This window comes from Crotalus tigris, unplaced genomic scaffold, assembly GCF_016545835.1.
Source record: "Crotalus tigris isolate CLP2741 ecotype Arizona unplaced genomic scaffold, ASM1654583v1 scf7180000018275.596634, whole genome shotgun sequence".
NCBI classification, from domain to species: Eukaryota; Metazoa; Chordata; class Lepidosauria; order Squamata; family Viperidae; genus Crotalus; species Crotalus tigris.
In genome coordinates this window covers 268,589-288,839 of record NW_024096919.1, presented here as the reverse complement: position 1 = coordinate 288,839, position 20,251 = coordinate 268,589, and the positions used below count along the sequence as shown (strand labels likewise).

At 37.2% G+C, this 20,251-nt stretch overlaps 1 protein-coding gene across 13 annotated transcripts in view; it reads right to left on the bottom strand.

Moving 5' to 3' along the window:
• Positions 1 to 20,251, bottom strand: part of IQSEC1 (IQ motif and Sec7 domain ArfGEF 1) — a 270,339-nt gene that overhangs the window by 5,481 nt on the left and 244,607 nt on the right. For 10 of the 13 annotated variants that reach the window (XM_039349437.1, XM_039349429.1, XM_039349427.1 and 7 more), the window contains 7 exons: positions 18,621 to 18,760; positions 15,623 to 15,652; positions 13,648 to 13,773; positions 11,821 to 11,920; positions 10,731 to 10,892; positions 7,579 to 7,755; positions 88 to 137 (listed from right to left, as the gene is read on the bottom strand). In XM_039349437.1, the coding sequence (XP_039205371.1) occupies positions 88 to 137; positions 7,579 to 7,755; positions 10,731 to 10,892; positions 11,821 to 11,920; positions 13,648 to 13,773; positions 15,623 to 15,652; positions 18,621 to 18,760 (785 nt within the window). The remainder of the gene's footprint in view (positions 1 to 87; positions 138 to 7,578; positions 7,756 to 10,730; positions 10,893 to 11,820; positions 11,921 to 13,647; positions 13,774 to 15,622; positions 15,653 to 18,620; positions 18,761 to 20,251) is intronic. The other 3 variants (XM_039349434.1, XM_039349436.1, XM_039349435.1) reach the window with 1 other exon arrangement.

The following is a 20,251-nucleotide window of genomic DNA, read 5'->3' as shown; positions in this document are numbered from 1 at the left end:
AAGAAAAAAAAGAGCAAAATATGTATATAAAATAAAGGTTTGAAATGCACATCACATCCAGCTAGACATCAGTAACTTCCTACTTACTTCCATATTGCTGTCTAGCGATCCTGCACTGCTGCGTCGCCCACGCTTGCCTGCCCAGGACATGCAATACCATAGATTAGAGACCAAGACAAGACCTGGGGAATCAATAGCCACTTTCCCTAATGCATTGCAGGACTTTTTTCTGGCAGCCTAAAGATTAATTCTGCATGTTGTGATAGCCCAGGAATTGTTATAGAAGTACACAGTTAAAATTAAACTCTTCGCACGCTGACTCAAAAGCAATTTCTCTATTTTTCAGTGGGCCTTATGCTCAGATAAGAATGTAATTTACACTGCCTGGAAGTCACTGAGAAAATTTCTATTTCTTTTAATGAGGCTGAATCCAGACTTAGTGTAAGCCTATTGGAAGCTATGGTACTTAATTTAATCATTAATAATTTTATGCTCCATGGATTTCAATGATACCTGCTCTAAATATGACCAAGTCGGAACATAGCTCCTGATTTATGACAGAAGAATTAGAAGTTAAAGCCACTAGTTTCACTATAAATTTGTCTTATATGTATTTTTGTGGATATCCATATTTGGGCATTTTAATATATATATTTATAATTATACACATGAACAATAATCTGTGTATGTGTGTGTTATCCTGTAAATGTTTATATAAAATGGCCATACTGGATAGGATTTAATTTTTTAAAAAACAATGGCTATGCATTTCTCAAAATTTATTTAAACATTTTTAGTCACACTCAAGATCTTCAAGTATGGTGACTGCATTTTGACTTACAGATTTGCTACTATTACATGATAATTATCTGAAAGATAATAGATTTCATATAATCACAACAAAGAAAACTAAATTTAATTTTACATACAAAAATAATTAATCCAATGATATGTCCAGATTTGTTTGTTTACTGTCCAGTGCTTATATACTTATATGAATTTACAATGTTTTTTAAAGATGGATGCTTGGATCAGGTACTTCACACTGAAAGTTTGTTGAGTGCCGATTCCTAGCATAAGGAAACTCACTCTCCCCTGGAAAAACACAGATTCCAGGACACCTCTATGGCAATTTTACTTTATATGAAGTGTAACATTACGCCATAATAATGATAATTTATTCAACTTGCATGCCATCCAACTCTCAATGATTCAGAGTGGCTCTAAATTTAAATCAAAAGGAGGTAGATTTAAAATGGGAAGACTCAAGTTAACTATTAGATTTGGGAATGTGCCAGCTGTGGAAACAGCATGGAAATAAACAACAGCCCAACATGCTGTTCAGTAGAAATGTTCAACATTACTTGTTTTGTCCTCGAGAGAAAATATACTTTCTGTCTTAAGAGGCCCTGCCTTATTAAATGTGAATGAAGATTTAGAATAAAAGGGGGTGAGGGCAATTAATTAACGACTTCTTGAGAATTCTAATCATTACAATGGTTATTGTACAGAATGGCTGGCTCAGGAATTCTGAGAGTTGAAGTCCACAAGTCATAAAAGAGCCAAGGTTGTCTACCCCTGGTCTAATAGCCAAACAATAATGTAAGGTGGTTATATAATATCTGCTTCTGTAAGTAGTAGTTAACAAAACACAGAAAGTCAAACTCAAAAGGATAAGAAGGAAGCATTCCACTTCTTACTTTACAAATGTCACAGTGAATTCCACAAGAATGAAATTGAAATTCAATGATACTGAAGAAAAGTTTCAATACAAAAATAGAAAAAAATAGAATAGAAAAAAAAGTAAGATCCTAAATTCTACTGAGTGAATCTCAATAGAAAAAAAGAGTAAGATCCTAAGTTCTGAGATGCTATGCAATACCCTTTATTATTTTAAAGTAAAAGTAAAATAGAATATTATATAAATAGGGTGAATGTAATTTATCATTAGTCAGTTAAAAATATTGGTTTAAAATAAAAATCTGTCATTCAAATGTTACTTTTCACAATAATAAGCTATTTCATATTATTCTGTGTAATGAGTTTCTGGTTTTTTAAAAACAAGTACAGTATGGTATTCATCATTACATTTTTACTTACAAATGTGCAAAGCCTTTCAAAGAAGTGCTTTATATATCACAAGATAGTTCGTACAATGAAAATGTCTTCTTCAGAGAATTAAAGCAGATATTTCTTTTTCCGGGAAGCGAAGTAATAGGTAAAGGAAAGAAGCAAGGCATGTAAGCCCAGAGAAAGATACAGCTGCCTTTCTGGATCTAGGAATCATCCTTTGTAGCACAATCACATGGTACAAAGTATCTCTTTCAAAGGATTTCCACAACCCTGATAAAATATTTGTTAAATTGGGTTTCTTTCAAATAGGCATGGCTCTCCTTAGAAAATCTCCATTCTAGATTATGGTAACTGTAAGACCTATTTCATAGCTCATACAAATCCTAAAGTTAGAACTATGTGGTCTGAATGAAGTTACATGCTGTCCTAAATCAGCTTTATTTATTAAATTTTTATGCCACCCATCTCACTGATGCAGAGACTCTGGGCAGTTTACAATATAACATAATTACTGAATGCACTTTCATATTTTTTTAGGATTTTTTTTAAATGTGTTTAGGATAAAAAGTGTCAGTCCAAACTAATTCCTCTATAATTAGTTCAGGAATATTTTAAGGTGGCATGTTTCAGCTTCTGTTAATAATGTAGTTTTTTATATGATAGCTAAAGTGGTAAACAATATAAAGGTGAGATAAAAGTATGATGATGGAAAATTTGATTAATCTCACAGAGGGTCACTCATGTGTTAAAAATTAATATTTGTGATCCTAGTATAAGTTGTGCAAAGATTTTTCAACTCTTTATTGAATCTAATGATCTACTAATGAGATTCAACTCCGAATGTAAAATAAAATGTTGCAGAACAGAAGCTTCAGGAGTTTAATCACTTTTTTTTACGGTCCAACCTCACTTCCAATTGTTGTTCAACTTTCTATGTCACTAGCCATGCTCACTCCTCACTGAGATATTTGGAGGTGGTTGGGATCTGCAATTTTTATGAGGATGTCTGTAAAAACTATTCTCAGTCCCAGTTCCACAAACTCCTTGATTTATGCCTTGATTTTTAAGCAATGTCTGTTGTTGAAGACATTTTAAAATAACTTCTCAGTATCAATCAGGAATGACTGGTGCAGAAGGAAACTTGCTATCCTTTTAATATTTATCCCCCCCTAACCCTCCTTTTCCAGTTTCCTCAGAATTCTGGGAGTTGAAGCCATTTTAATGTTGCCAGCATTGGCAAACACTAATCAATTGTATTCTCCTTCTTTATCCAGTTTTCATTAGAGTTTTTTTTTATTCCTTTTCTCTTTGGATAATTCAGCAAACTACAGGGTCATTTCAAGTTTGCCCTCTTATGCATGGATAGTGATGTTCCGGGTCACAAGTGAAAGCAAGAAAAATGGAGTCAGAAAGAAGGGATATGATGCTTGTAACCTAAAATATATTTATAGTATGAGGGATATTACTTATTACTATAACAGGCAAAAAGTCTATACTATGATGGAAAACCAAAAGGAATTCTCATTATTCCTATGCCTGAGAAGCTCAGAAACAGTTAATGTGAATGGCAAAGAACAAATAAAATATTAAACACATTATGCAATAGAAAGCAGAAAATCAGATGATTTGTTATAATATACCTCAACAGTTTCATAAAGGGTGCTGTTACTATCAAATTCATCTCCTAGGGGAAACAATCTATTTCTAATTTATATTTTAAAAATCTTACATTTTCATTGTTACATGGAATCCCAAATCTCTTTATATAAACATAATCTATGGAAAGTGCAGTTGAAAAAATCACCTTAATATTGTTAAAAATTACTAATTTATATATTAAATTATATGCCTTTCATCTCACTCAGCAAAGCAAGTATTCAGTAAAGAGGGGGAAATTTCAGAATAAATATATTTTTATGTAAATTCAATATTTTTAAGTTTTCGTCTTCTTTTATTTCATACATATTTTGGGGAGTTACCCTAAATAACAACAAAAATGAAAATAATCATAATTTTACTAGCAATTTAGCAAGTACTGTGAGTCAAAGAATTTTCCAGAAATATAGAAACTGGTAATTTCAGGTCTTTAAATAAGTGGAGGGCTCCAAAAAGACATTAGATCATCTGTCAAATATACTGTAGTAGTTTCTGCATTTAAATTTAAGATTGATATATCTCATGTGTGTTTGTGTGTGTGTGTGTTTGTGGGTATCTACCTTTCTTGTAGGAGAATCAGTGCCAAAACTGATATTTTGGCACAGTTAATTACCTTCTGTGATCCAGTGTTTCTAATTTCTTTTTTCACATTTAAAAAAGATACTTAAACTGGATATTATAGGAAAATTAATACCCATAGTTAATACCCATAGTTCATGTCAATATTAGTAACTACTTGCTCCTAAATTACATCATATGCTATCAAGGAATATGACAACTGAAAAGATGCACTTTATATTATATATTTTCTTTCAGCCTAAAGAACAAGCAATCAATACATTATTGATTTTATATATCTATGTCAATACATAAAATGGGATTTAAGGGCTATGTTTACTGGAGAGTACTCAGAAATCTAACTTAAGTGCTCAGAGCAATTGGATTTAAAGACATCAGAACATCTTACATGTTGAGAGGTTAAAGTATGATATATTTACTATAATAATTCTGTACCGCATGCTAAATGTTAAATAGCATTTGTTGATTTGGAAAAACCAAACTCCAGCCCTGGAAGCCTTGTTGTGGCTTCACTTCAGTCTTCCCCTTGAAGTTAGTAGGGGGAGCTACTGTTGCTTCTTCTGAGTTTCCCAGCATTCAGACTGCTGCTAGAAGCCACAGCTCATACAATGGAAGAAGCATATGATGGCAATCTCCTTCTCTCTCTCTCTCTCATCTCTCTGATGGTGAGAACTTGTAATAGTATGTGGGAATGATCTTGGGAGACAGGAGGAAGAGTCTCAGCCTAGTCATCTGATAAATAAAATTTGAGTCCAAAGGAAAAGGAGTAGCAAAAGTGACTCAGAAGGGACCCTCCCTAATTTTGGGGAAAGTAAAAGTGTGAGACAGGAGGAGTACTTTTGAAACATGCAAAGATAAAGCTGGTGTTCCTGGATGTGCTTCTCATCTGGACTTCTTTGCAAGACTGACATTCCTTTGATTCAGACAATCAGAGCCTCTAGCTTCTGATGCCTGGTAGGCTGGCTCACACTCTAGAAGCCTTTCTCATCTGACCTGACCAGGTGATTTGCTCTATGTGGACCCAAGAAGAAGAAATTGTGGTATCTGCCTGCCTTTATATTCACAACCCCTATTCAACCTTTCCCAGTGAAAGCCTTCAAGCTTTTTTGGAGATAAAGCTTGCAAACAAGGTGCTGGGAAGCAAGGAAGACCATGCCAGCTGTTGGGGGTTGGATGGGGTAAACAGATTAAAGGTATGTAAACTCAGAAAATGAATAAGACGCCATATGTGACCTCCAAGATTAAGGCTACGGCTGAGATCCTTAGCAAGCATAACATTTGGGAATAATTTTGACAAGTTTTCTCTAAAACCTCTCTATAAAAAAAACCCTTTGTTCCAGATGTTATTCACACCTTCTGCATTAAGATTCCAGGAATGAAGCTGATCCATCTAGAAACTGGATTGTCTCTTAAGCCTTTAATCATTTACCAATCTACTTCACATTTTATTTCATTATTTTAGTTCTTTTATTCAAATTAGCAACAGTGAAATTTCCTAATGATTTTTATGCTTGAACTCATTCCTATAACTACAAAAGCCATTTTATTATTGCATAAAAGGCCTGATTCTCTTTCTTGATAACAGCTAAAATAATCTATGTTTAATAGCCCAATTGACTCCATTTGTATTTTCAAATTAACTGCACTGCACAAGCCCAAACATAAAAGTTCCATAATATTAACTTGAAAAATATTAAAGTTCAGCAAACATTAATATATTCATCACTTAAGCCTTTCATCCTGACATCTATGTTTGGCTCTGGAGAACAACTGTCAGTATTGCCTATGCCAGCAGATGGCATGTGCTCTAGGCATATTAACTATTTTGTGATCCTTAAAAATTCATCTTGTTTATTGTAAAGAGGCAAGATGACACTATCTACATGATAATGTCTAAAATAAGAAAATGAGAAGCTCCTATTAGGATGAAATATATTAATTCATAATCCTCTCAGATAATCAATACAACAGTGAAATCCTGTTTCTAAAAATGAATTTGGCCATTCTCATGTGAAAATCAAAAGCCAAAAGTGAAACCATTCTTAAATGAAATTACATAACAATTACTGAGATTTCATCCAAATCATACAAGTACCTTTTAAAGACTTAGTAAATCTGTTTCAGTGAAATTAATATAGTTAAAGGTCCCTGAATTTCCTTCTAAGTTGTTTAAAGTGAATAAAAAACTATGAAACAGAATATAACCTGCAAAGATAAAGAATACATATGCATATATTCTAATGAGCAAATAAATGTTTGTATGTAATGATTCATACTGCATATTAAGATTTATAGATAGAATATTGATTGTATCCCTCTCATCATACATTAAATTCAAAACATCTGTAAAATGAACATCCAATATTTAAGAGCTGCATGTTACTTTATCAAGTAATGAAAACAAGAAACAGGAAAAATATTAATTAAATCATGTATTTATAACGGATATATTTAGTTTGATGATGTGCATGATGTTAAAACGCAGAGCAATACTAGTAGCAACAGTAGGAATCATTCTGTGTCTAATATTATGTACGCATGGCTGAAATGTCCTGCTTGACATGCAAAATGCACCACTGATTTCCAAACGTAATAACAGAGGTATTTATTTAATTCCTGCATTCATAGAAAATGTATATAATCCAAACCAGGTATATAACATATATATATTTCAATATATGTTAAACTGCTATCACAATCCATTAAGCCACAAAGCAGTAAGGCAAAACTGGAGTAACTACTTTGCCATGATGGTTCCCGACCATCATACTGGTAAACAGCAGTACAATATAAACATAAGCCACATTTGACAAAATCTAGAATTGTTTTCTGAGCAATATAATTAAGTAGCATCAATCACACAGGTGTGTCTGATCCGTATTTCTCTATAGAATTTAGCAGGGCTTCACTCAATTTCATTCATCAGTATGCTACATGGATACAAACAATCACAAAAAGCATAAGCAGCAGCCAGTACATAGTAATTTGGGTGGATTTTTTTTTTCTAATGAAAATAATAAATAGAAGAAAGCGAAGATAAAAAGCAAAACTAATTATTCCTTGTAAAAAATATATATTTCCATTTATTCCTCTTTAAAAATATGTATACAAAAACCACCTATAGCAATCTAATATTTTCGAATGCAAAGGAAAAATAGAAAATAAATTTCTATATCATTTTTCCAAATTGATTTCTAGACTTTCATGTTCACAGGTGCATATTTCTAATACTCCAAAATTAATCTAAAAGAGAAGAAATGCAAAGCTTACCTGCTTCAGAAAGATCTCTAAGGGAGCTGCTAAGAGCGCTCCTTTTGAGGCCTTCCCCCGTGGCATAGCTGTCATCCAGGCAGGTCCGGTTCAATGTTCCATTGCCAGACTCTTTTTTCAGGCTAGAGCACTGAGACATGCTTGGTCGCACTACACCTTTCTGTTTCTCTAATTCAGCTGAAAAAAAGGTAAAAAAGAGCTATGATAAATCAAAACCTTCTGTGTACTGTATTCCAGTAGGTCAGAAGTACATTATTTTGGCCACACAAGCAAGTGGAACCTCTAAATTCTGTGCTATTGCTGCTGCTCAATGTAGATTCTATAACTCCCCCCAAAATAAAAACTACACACACACACATATTTATCCCATATCTCCCACATCATGGACATGCTTACTGTTTATTTGTGAATTTTACATTTTACTTTGTTTCTCAATTTTATGATACTTATCTATGATAATAATAAATTTTAACTAGAATAGAATAGAATAGAATAGAATAACAGAGTCCAACCCCCTGCTTAGGCAGGAAACCCTGTACCATTTCAGACAAATGACTGTCCAGTCTCTTCTTAAAGACTTCCAGTGTTGGAGCATTTACAACTTCTGGAGGCAGGCTGTTCCACTGATTAATTGTTCTAACTGTCAGGAAATGTCTCCTTAGTTCTAGGTTGCTTCTCTCTTTGATTAGTTTTCATCCATTGCTTCTTATACTGCCTTCAGGGGCTTTTGGGAATAGCTTGACTCCCTCTTCTTTGTGGCAGCCCCTGAGATATTGAAACACTGCTAACACGTCAGCCCTAGCCCTTCTCTTCATTAAACTAGACATACCAAATTCCAGTAACGGTTCTTTATGTCCCCTAATCATCTTTGTTGCTCTTCTCTGTGCTCTTTCTAGAATCTCAACATCTTTTTTACACTGTGGTGACCAAAACTGGATGCAGTATTTCAAGTGTAGCCTTACCAAGGCATTGTAAAGTGGTATTAACACTTCACGTGATCTTGATTCACATTAACTTCTGTTAATGCAGCCTAGGACTGTGTTGATTTTTTTGGCAGCTGCAGCACACTACTGGCTCATATTTAAGTGATTGTCCACTAGGGCTCCAAGACCCCTCTCACATTTACTAGTACTGAGCGAGGTACCACCTATACCAGGGGTAGGCAACCCAAAACACTCAAAGAGCCACTTGGACCCGTTTCCCACCAAAAACAAAACACCGGGAGCCGCAAAATCCTTTTGATATCTAAAATGAAGATAACACTGCATATATCCTTTTTTACCTTTATTATAGGTGTGTGTGTGTGTGTTTGTGTGGTATATATATGTGTGTGTGTATATATGTATACACACACACACACACACACACATACATACATACATATGTGTACATACATACACATACAGGTTAAAAAAAGGATATATGCAGTGTTATCTTCATTTTAGATGTCAAAAGGGTCTCTCTCTCTCTCTCTCTCTCTCTCTCTCTGTCTCTCTCTCTCCCTCCCTCTCTATCTGCCCTTGGTCTGCCTGCCACTCCTCTTCCCCCACTCTCTTTCTTTCTCTCTCTCTCTTTCCTCTCTCTCTCTCTCTCTCTCTCTCTCTCTCTCTCTCTCTCTCTCTTTCTCTTTCTCTCTCTCTCTCCTATCTGCTGCTCACCTGGCAAGCTTCAAGCTGTTGTCCAACAAGCTCAGGGTAAGCAACCTCGTCTCTTTTATGACTCATGGACTTCAACTCCCAGAATTCCTGAGTCAGCCTAGCTGGGCTAGTTAGCTCTCTCCTGCCCTTCCTGCTTCCTGCTTCCTGCAGAGACGCAGCAAAGGGAGGCGCTCCGTCCAGAAAGCTTTTCAGCTCCTCGGGGAACACTGTGAGTGCAATCTTTTACACACACACACACACATACACACACACACAGAGAGAGAGAGAGAGAGAGAGAGAGAGAGAGAGAGAGAGAGAGAGAGAGAGGGAGGGAGGGAGAGGGAGAGAGAGAGAGAAGGAAGCAGGGAAGCGGAATTGCCTCTCTCTGTCTCTGTCTCTCTCTGCAAAGGCAGAGGAGGCTGGGAGCCACCGGGGAAGGCTCAAAGAGCCGCATGCGGCTCCGGAGCTGCAGGTTGCCGACCTGTGACCTATACTGTACCTGAGCATTTGGTTTTCTTGCCTAAATGTAACTAATCAACTTTTTAACTTTTCAACTTTTACTTTTTAACTAATCAACTTATGTATTGCATTGCAGTTGCTTTGGTCCCATCACTCTTTCTCAGCACAATCTACACCTGGTGAGAAATTGGGGAAGAGTAATGTACTAATATATTACCATTTCTTCCTGAAAGGAAGGCAAATATAAATCTAATAAATAAATACAACTGAAAAAGAAAATTAAACTATTTTAAAACTTGGAGAAATATTGCAACTGCAATCTATCAATTATGTTATACATAACAGGTTTTCTGTACGGTGAGAGAAAGCCCCATTCAGTTCAATGTATGGGAATATTCTGTGTGCTAAAAATGTCATTTCCACTTGAAACAGGCATACTTGTGGAGGTACTACTATAACTATTTACAAAAAAACAACTCAAAGTACCAATAAAGAAGAATATTTGTAGCTCAGGGTTGAAATGAGGGGTCCTTGATGCTCTCTGAGCTCTTGGACGTTTACTGATGTTTATTGATGATGTTACCTAGTTGGGGCAATGAAACAATCAAGCTTAGAGAACACCAAGGACCCTTCACAACTCAAAATCAATGGCTGGCAGACATAAAGACTTATTGAAACAGCCGAGCTTCAAGGCTTTTTTTAAGGCCCCCAGGATTGGGGTTCTTCAGCCTCAGAAAGAAGGTTGTTTCTTACAGCAGCTTCAACATAGAAGCCATGCCTTCTAGGTCATACAAAATGATAATTTTTAACAGCTAGAGTCTAATACTAATCCTAACATAACTTTCTAGATAGGGATGCACAAAAATCTAGATAAGTGCTTTTCCAAATATTCAAGCTTTACGCAATGTAGAGCTTTATATAAATACATGTACATGATATGTTTGGATGTATTTATATATATGTTTCTATTAGAGCTGTGCAAAACACTTGAAATAAGTGTTTCATGAAATATATAATTAATTATAGGTACTCTACTGTATCTACCTTGATACTTACACTCTATTCTGTGTTTTTCCATTTCTTGTACTTCTGCAACAGATTCCCTCAGATCATCTGTAAATTTCTTTCTGTCCTGGGGATTTGGAGCATTGAAATTTATTAAAACTTTGATATCTGCTCCCGGAACAGCTGATGTCAGTCGTATGCCATTTGGATAATCTAAGAGATAGCAAAAAACATAAACAAAAAATACCCCATTTATATTAATTCCATTTCATTATTTCTCCACAGTTCCATGTATAAAAAATATTTCAATAAAGGATTTCTATTACTGCATAAATACACTTTTTCCCTATTTCTTCTAAAGAAGAACTTCAGAGATTTCCCCACACTGTACTATACATTTCTAATGAACTATGAGGGCAATTCGGAAATAAACCTCCATTTGGTTATCAGGCTGAGGGTGCCGCAGAAGAAGTGGGCTGGCGAGGAGAGGCAGGTATTGATCTGTTCTACCTTTTTAGGTGTGCGCCTCACCCCAAAACTATGGCTTATTTTGGGGGGGGGGGTAGGGCTTATATTAGGCCCACACCCAAAAATCAAGCTAGGGCTTATTTTTGGGGTAGGTCTTACTTTCGGGGAAACATGATATAAGTAATATCTGTGCAGTGGTGATATCCAAAACTAATATATTCAAAGGCATTAAGTATAATCCAAAGCTCTTAACAAACTTAGTTTGTTCAACAACGCTTCTCTGTTAACTTTCATATTCTTATGCAACTGCCAATGGCTGATCTACAAGTCAGTTCCAGAATTGTTCTGGATTAAGAAAAATTGTAATATTTTTAACTTTATGTATTAAAATCCTGTATTAAAATATTTTAAGTTTAAATGCCATTTAAGCATAGCCTATAGTGTATGTATTGTTTCTAAATATGTTGTGATTTACCATCTGGAAAATATATTATGGACTACTGTATAAATTCCAAATGTTAATTTTGGAAGCCAGAGCAGCCAAGCAATTTCTTTCTATAGTGAGATAAAGATGTTGCTATATATCTTGGGAATTAGAAAAATGTAACTAAAAGATACATTCATTCTTAAACATGATTTACAATGAATTCTCAAATCAGATAAAGGGACTTACACTGATTCTCAAAAAGGAGAACTTGCATTCCGTAGAGGGTAAAGGACTGTCGAAAACTATATGTGACTGAATTCTTCTTCTTTTGAAAAATTTTAGTGACCTAAAAATATTAACAGACAATAAATAAAAATAAAGAAACATATTATCTAACTAAAATATGAGTATTCTAGATTTACTTTGTAATACATAGGTTTATGTTCTTAAATAATATAGATCACATTTCCGTAGTGAACCACAACAAGCATTTGAAACATTAATTCTGCCCTCAATGCCAAATTTATATAATCAAGGAAAGAGTTGGAAAAGATACTCTTCCTAGAATACAGCTGGTTAGGCAAACCTTGAGCAATAACAACAGCTATAATACCACTAAGAATGCATAGAATTAGGCCATTTTTAAATGGTAGTAAAGCTTTAATAAAAGAATGAAATGTTCGAGAATCCTGATATCTACCAAGGTACACTATTTTCTCTCATAAGAAAGCAAAATATAATTCATTAGTAATAGTAATAGTAGTAAAGTTGGAAGGGACCTTGGAGGTCATCTAGTCCAACCCCCTGCTCAGGCAGGAAACCCTACACCATTTCGGACAAATGGCTGTCCAGTCTCTTCTTAAAAACTTCCAGTGTTGGAGCATTTACTGCTTCTGGAGGCAAGCTGTTCCACTGATTAATTGTTCTCACTGTCAGGAAGTTTCTCCTTAGTTCTAGGTTGCTTCTCTCCTTGATTAGTTTCCACCCGTTGCTTCTTGTCCTGCCTTCAGGTGCTTTGGAAAATAGCTTAATTCCCTCTTCTTTATGGCAGCCCCTGAGATATTGGAATACTGCTATCATGTCCCCCCTTGTCCTTCTCTTCGTTAAACTAGACATACCCAATTCCAGCAACCGTTCCTTATATGTTTTAGCCTCCAGTCCCCTAATCATCTTTGTTGCTCTTCTCTGTACTCTTTCTAGAGCAGTGGTTCTCAACCTTTCTAATGCCACAACCCCATAATACAGTTCCCCATGTTGTGGTGACCCCCAACCACTTATACATCACCGGGTGCCAGGGGCGTGGCCAAAGAAAAGGGGGAAAAATGGCAGACAGCCTTGTTTGGTGACCCCCGTGAAATGGTCGTTCGACCCCAAATGGGGTCCCGACCCACAGGTTGAGAACCACTGTTCTAGAGTCTCAACATCTTTTTTACATCGTGGTGACCAAAACTGGATGCAGTATTCCAAGTGTGGCCTTACCAAGGCATTGAAGAGTGGTATTAATACTTCACGTGATCTTGATTCTATCCCTCTGTTAATGCAGCCTAGCACTGTGTTGGCCTTTTTGGCAGCTGCAGCACACTGCTGGCTCATATTTAGGTGATTGTCTACTAGGACTCCGAGGTCCCTCTCACAGTTATTACTATTGAGCATGGTGCCACTAAACCCAGAACCCATGGTGCCATTAAACCCAGAACATTCAATTCCTTTTTGTGGGAGATTAATGCTCTTGTACCATTGATAAATGTGCATCAGGGTAAGTCTGTGAGGACAAGGTTAACTCAACACTAATATGCATGTTGCTTTTAATAGGTAAAATGTATTGACAAGCAATTACTTTAGAAAGGAAGGATTGACTCCAGCCAACTGGGAAGATTTCAGAGGTGTTTTTTTTTTTTTATAAATTAAGGGCTTCATGTATGCCTCTGGTCTGTTAGATTACAGACTGGAACGCTCAGATCCAATTTACAGTAGTTGTACTTTTGTACCTTACCCAACAGGGCTATGGAAAGCTTTCTTGCTTAATAATGGTTCTCCCTTAATATAAAATAGCATAAATTATGTGGCACATACCACAAGGAGATCATTAAATAAAAATATTTCTCGCTGATGTAATCCAAGCTTCTGAGGTTTATTTGGATCTGGAACTTCAAAGAGTCTACAGTAACAAACAAGCCGCCGATGTGGGAGAGACAGAACCTATAAATCAGAAACAGGAATGCAACATATTATAACTGATTTCCCTGAAATTTATAAGGCTGCTCCTTGCAAATAATACTTCCAATTTATTTTTCCCTTTCTTGAACTGAATCCTACATGGAAAGCACTTATCAATTCCGCAAACAGAAATATTTTTAGATTAGTGATTCAGTTTTTTCTATATACTAACTAGAGTATTGTAATTTTAGAAAGGATCTATTTCTAAAACTATGGTGAGATCTGCTTACTGAATATATAAATACAGGTAATCCCCGAGTTATGAGTATTCACTTAACGCTTGTTCTAATTTACGTGATCAGCACCCCCTAGTGTTTACGAGCAAGTCACAAAATTATGAATATTACAGCACCATGGCAGTCGTTCGTCCTTACGAATGACCAGTGCTTTTTTTATATATATAAAAAAAGTGCTGGAACTCACACACGTCATACAACCCGCCTTGTCTACCCTACAAGGTTCCATCCAAAATGGTGCCGGAACTCCGTTCTGGGCATTCTATGACAAAAAAGCCCTGCGAATGACTGCAGAAGCTCTGCAACATTCACCCTATTCCCCCCTTGCTCCCCACAACTGCTTTCCCCTCCCTTCCTGCTGTGCTGGGCTAACTTACCTTGCAAAATCTATCTCCTCTCTGCCGTGGTTTCTTTCCCTTTGAGGGAGTGTAGAGTCAGCTTAAAAATGCTTTTCACACCAATAACGGAAACTCCTGGGTGCCGTAATATTATGCGAGTTCAAACACAAATTCTCTACAAAAGAGATCATGGCCCCTGGAAGCTTCCATTCTGGGGAGGGAAGTGTTTGCTTTGTTTGCATGCCTATGGGGCAAAGCATGGAATTGGAGTCAGCTGGGCGCAGGAAGAAATGACGTCCATGGCCCAGGTGCGCTGCTCGCTTGCGTGTGCTGGCATTAGTTTGAGGGCAGGAACAAAGTCTTAAACTGAGTGGGGAGGCATCATGGGGTGAGTCCCCCTTGCACCTGGGTCCAAGTTGCTGGCAGAAACAGCCATCTGAATGGCCACAATCTCCCCTCCCCAGCCAGCTACCCACCCCGCATGACGTAGTCCTTGCCTGATGGGCCGGTGGCACAAATCCTGACCACTCTTCTACTTGTTCTCCCCATTCAAGTGGCAGCAGCAGTTTGAGTTTCTCCGCTCCGTCCGAAAAGAAGAAAGCAGAGACGCTGAGCAGGATTGCTTTCAAGAAGATGCGGGTGCTCTACTTGCTCACGTGCGCTGGCCTTATTGAGAGCAACCCCGGTCTGCACTTTCACTTCTTTCAATTTGGACAGAGTAGAAAAACTCAATCCACTGCCACTCAAACACTTTTTATCCAAAGGAAATCTGAGAGATTGGAAAGTCCGTGTTACTGCCAATGGGAGGGCTATAGAAACGGAAAAGAATGTTCTGTTTCTGAAGCACCCCATTGGCAATCATACGCAATATTACAGCACCCAGGAGCTTCCATTGTCAGCACAAAAAGCATTTCCAAGCTGACTCTCCTCTCCCTCAAGGAGAAAGAAACCGCGGCAGAGAGGAGACAGATTTTGCAAGGTAAGTGAGTCCAACATGGCAGGAAGGGAAGGGGAAGCATGAGGTATCTTAGTGGGTCAGGGAGGCCTTGGGGGCCTGTTCCATCACTAGGCCCCCCATGGCCTTCCCCACCCTGACATATCTCATGTGTGTCTTAACGAGCAGGGAGTGATCTCATTCAAGGTATGAGATTTACTCCCATGAATTCTCGAGTTAGGAATGGAATGGGCAGGCTCCATTACATTTGTAACTCGAGGACTACCTGTACTTAATATATAAATATGAAAGCAAACACTTACACAACCAAGGCCATGATGTAAAGATCCAATCTATGGTAAAAAGACACAGAAAATATAATTAAACTTCAGAAAAACACAATATTGTACTTACCAAGCAAATATTTCAGTCTTATTATGATTAAATGTATATAAAATAAACATTTCTATAACATTGATTGTTGAGATTGTTAGAAACATGAAATAATTGAAAACCTGAATGATAAAACTTGTATTATTTGCAGTGTTTTTATTTGTTCTGCTTTTGAAATGACATTTTTAGTTTTTATGGCAATAGCATCTTGACAGAATCACCTTAGCTTGAAAAAATGGTATCCTAATACGCAATGATGAGTTTGTTGCTCATCTGAAATAGATCAAGGATAGACAAACATGGTCATTTTCTTACAGCTTCCTTCTGGTTCCAAAAACGCAAGACAAATTTCTTGTTATTAGTATCTTTTGGTTGCTCAGGTAAAGTCTATTTAATGGAGTGGAATGAATTTTTATTGCTTTTGTTTCCTGCATGTAGAAGAGCTAAAACTATTCTACAGTGGAACAGAATGGAATTTCAAAAAGAAAACTTAAACAGATAATTGAGAGAGCCTCCAACTCAGAGGAGAAGCTGTTATTGCAGAGGACCAATTATATATTCTCAAAGCAAAGTATGTAGCATATATTTGCATGCAGGATGTTTCTAGAAAGAGTGCAGAGAAGAGAAACAAAAATGATTAGGGGACTAAAGGCTAAAAACAAGTGAAAAATGGTTGTAGGAATTGGGTATGTCTGGTTTAATGAAAAGAAGGACTAGGGGTGACATGGTAGCAATGTTCCAATATCTAAGGGCTGCCACAAAGAAGAGGGAGTCAACTAGTGGTGGATTCAGCCAGTTCACGCTGGTTTGGCAGAATCCGATGCCTAATTTTTTGTTGAGTTCGGCAACCCAGTTATGATAAATCTGAGTCTCCACCCCTGGCCTTCCCATCTCTGGTTTTTCCAGTTTTTTTTTTTTTCAATACAATGCTGAGGTTTTCTCGCTTGGCTCCTCCCTTCAGCCATTCAAGTCTTGCCACTTTCACGCTCCTCAGGGTGATGGAAGAAGTTCTCCAAAGCACTGACTGAAGCTGACGCCATTTTCTATGCCCAAGGGAGACCTCCTCCATCACTCTGCAAGTGGAGGTGGGGGGGAGGGGAAGACAGGTGATCTGCATGGTGGTAGCAAGCAGAGACAGGCAGGGGAAGGCTTCCTCTCTTCCTCTGCTTGCTGCCGCCATGCGGCATATCTGGATTGCCTGCCTTCCCCCCCCATCTCCACTTGCAGGGTGATGGAGGAGGTCTCTCTTGGGCATGGAACAGGGCTTCAGCTTCAGTTGGTGCCTGCAGGGCGACTGAGGAGATCTCTCTTGGGCTTCTCGCACTTTCTCCTTCTTCCTCCTCCTTTGAACAGACCTTTGTTCCCATTGCTGCTTTTTCAGTCCCAGATCTTGGTTTGACCGGAGCCTTTGCAGAGGGTCTTTGAAAATGAAGCCCTGCAGCAATTGGGTGGGGTGGGAACCATCCCTTCGCTATTTAACTTTCTTTAAAGTTTCCATATTCTGCATCAAATAAACTTTAAAGAAAGTTAAATAGTATGGTAGTGAAAATCCAGCATGGAGAAAAAAAAACCTCAGTTTTTTAAGATGCCAGACTAGCATGCATTCACATGCCTCCAATCCCCTTGCTTGCTTCAAAGCCAGATTGGAGTCCTTCGAGCCCATTTCAGAGTAGGTCCAAAAGTGAAAGGAATGGTTCCTACCCTATCCGATCACTGTGCGGCTTCGTTTCCAAAGACCCTCTGCACAGGCTCCGGACAAAACTCCGGAACTGAGAAAGCAGCAATGGGAGCAAAGGGATGTTCAAGGAAGAAGGAGAAAGTGGGAGAAGTCGTTACTGAACAGGCGAGGTACGATGGATGTCAGGGCATGGTAGGCCTGGCTGTGAGGACACTTTGGCAAGGTAAGTGGTTGCGGGGTGCATGGTGCAGCTCCCCCTTCCCTCCCTACATCATGGCAGCAGCCCCCACTGGAGGTTTTTAAGAAGAGATTGTACAACCATTTGTCTGAAATGGTACAGGGTTCCCTGCTTCAGCTGGGGGTTAGACTAGAAAACCTATAAGGCCCCTTCCAACTCTGTTATTCTTTTAATCTGAAAGCTCACTTCCTTGATGCCAACCGATATAATTATTTAAGCTTCATGGGCAATTAAATGATAACCATTTCAGACGTATACATTTGTATTCTTTATCTTTCTTGATATAATTAATTCCAAAAAATTTCAACAGTAGCACCAGCTATACCATCCAGAAATTCCCTGAACACAGGCTATACCATTTTTCTAGGACCAGGGACATACTTTTTACATTGGTGCTGCATTTTGGATCTCAATAAATGTAATGAAAAAGAACCATTTCTTTCATTTTGCCAGGTTTTCAAAGACAAACCAGGAACCTCACTCTATGCTTCCCTCAGCAATTCCTCTCTAATCTTTTTCCTTGTTCCCATGTACAGGAAATGGAACAACGTAATATTTTAGAATAATTGCAACATGCCATAACATCTTCAGAAATGAGACAAAGGCTAGTTGATGCTAACTATGGCTTGCTGAAACAAACAAATCACACTATTTGACAAGCAAAATCAATGAGGAAGCCAGATTCACTTAACAATCATGTGACTAACTTAACAAATGCAGGGATTTACTTAACAACCGTGTCAAGAAAGGTCATAAAATGGGGCAAAATTCATTTAACAAATGTATCACTTAGCAACAGAAATTTTGGACTCAATTGTGGCCGTTACGTCGAGCACTAGCTCTAATCACTACCAGTACAAAGTTATTCAATTTTCTTCCATTTTTAGTCTTTCTGATTATAATCATAGATGATTTTTTTTAGAAGACTTTCATTATCCTGCAATATTCTGGCAACATTCTGAGACAATCCAGTCTAACTTTATGCATAATATTACCCATAAGAGAAACTTACCGGCTTTTTTCCTACTATGAGTTTTTCAACCTTTTGAACTTGTGACACATGATCCTCATTGGTCTTGAGTTCCCGTTTTCGGATTCTCTCATAAATCCCAATGAGCATCTCTCGTGGAATATCTTCACCATCATCTACACCTGGAAAAGTGATTATAATCACTGCTGATTAATACATGTACCATCTTTGCACTTTCATTATATTATTCTTCATAGAACCCCAAACCAAAGATATATCTGATTTGGATACTACCAGTCACCTTATAGGAGAGATGGGAGGCATAGAAATTTAATAAATAAATAAATTTGTCTGGAATATCAATCCCAAAGCAGGTCCTGGCTGCTAATATAACCATTATGCCAATTAAAGTCTGGATTTCTCTATACCATACTACAAACAGCCATTTTGCAATTAAAAAAACAGGCATAAGACTCATCGATATGGCAACATTTCCATTGTTAAACAGAAATAGGCAAATTAGGTCTTCCATTCACACATAATTATTGACTGTTTGTAAGAACATAAAAACCCTTCTATTTAAGACTAAAGATGCATCTTGTCTAGTAATCTCAGCCTTTGCAAAAACCTGAAGAAACGATGTAGACAACAGTCCCCTCTCTATTGACTCCTTTTAAAAGTAGTTCTTATTTAGGGTCCAATATTAATATTTGCTCCAGTCCCAGAAATGCTATAAAACAGAAATAAGTATGATAGAAGAGAATATTTGTAAATCAGGGTTGAACTTAGCGCTCTCTGAGCTTGGTTATTTTCTTGCAGATGTTCCATTACCCAATGAGATAATGAATATCGGTGCTAGTATAAAATGGGTTTGCTCTCATTTTATATATACAAGTGGCCTTCCCTGTCAGTCTTGGTGGTTCCTTGATTTGGCTGTTGTTTACTCAGCCAACTGAGTAAACTATCAACAACCAACTCAGCTTGTGTGACTGAGTTGGTAGTTCCTTGATTGGAGTATTATTTACTTCTTGATCGTTGGTTTAATGTTAATCTCTGTTAATATCTGCTCACTAGGGTGTTGATTGCTGGTGAGAAGATGTTTGGCTTTTTGATTGTTTCTTTTGAATGGTATGTATATGTTGTTTATGATATTAGCTAGTTTGGTAATGAAACATCTGTAAGAAAATGGCCAAGCTCAGACAGCACCAAGCTCAGACAGCACTACTCTGCAACCCTCAAGCCTGTTTCTATTCTGTTATTTCCAGAATACTGTCATATCAGTATACTAGAATGTTGAAATAAAAGTGCTAATTTCCATTGACATGATTTTAAAAAAGTTTAGACCAAAAAAGAGGCCCTTAAACTTCTCTATTCCTCTGGCCATTTCAATGATAATACCATATATTCTATGATATTAACAAAGTCCTATCTAGATCTATTTGGCACAGAGCCATCATGACTCAGAGACTTCATAAAATAAATAATAATATAATTCTTGGTAATCTGATTACTTAATTTAATATGTATTTCTTTTATAGGGATAATTATAATTAGAAGCATAGTTTATGGAATGCAAAAATACTAAATAAACGATACTCGATGACTACTACTGTTGAATACCCATTTGCAATTGTATAGTTTAATGGTAGTATTGGTTACTGTACTTATAGGGG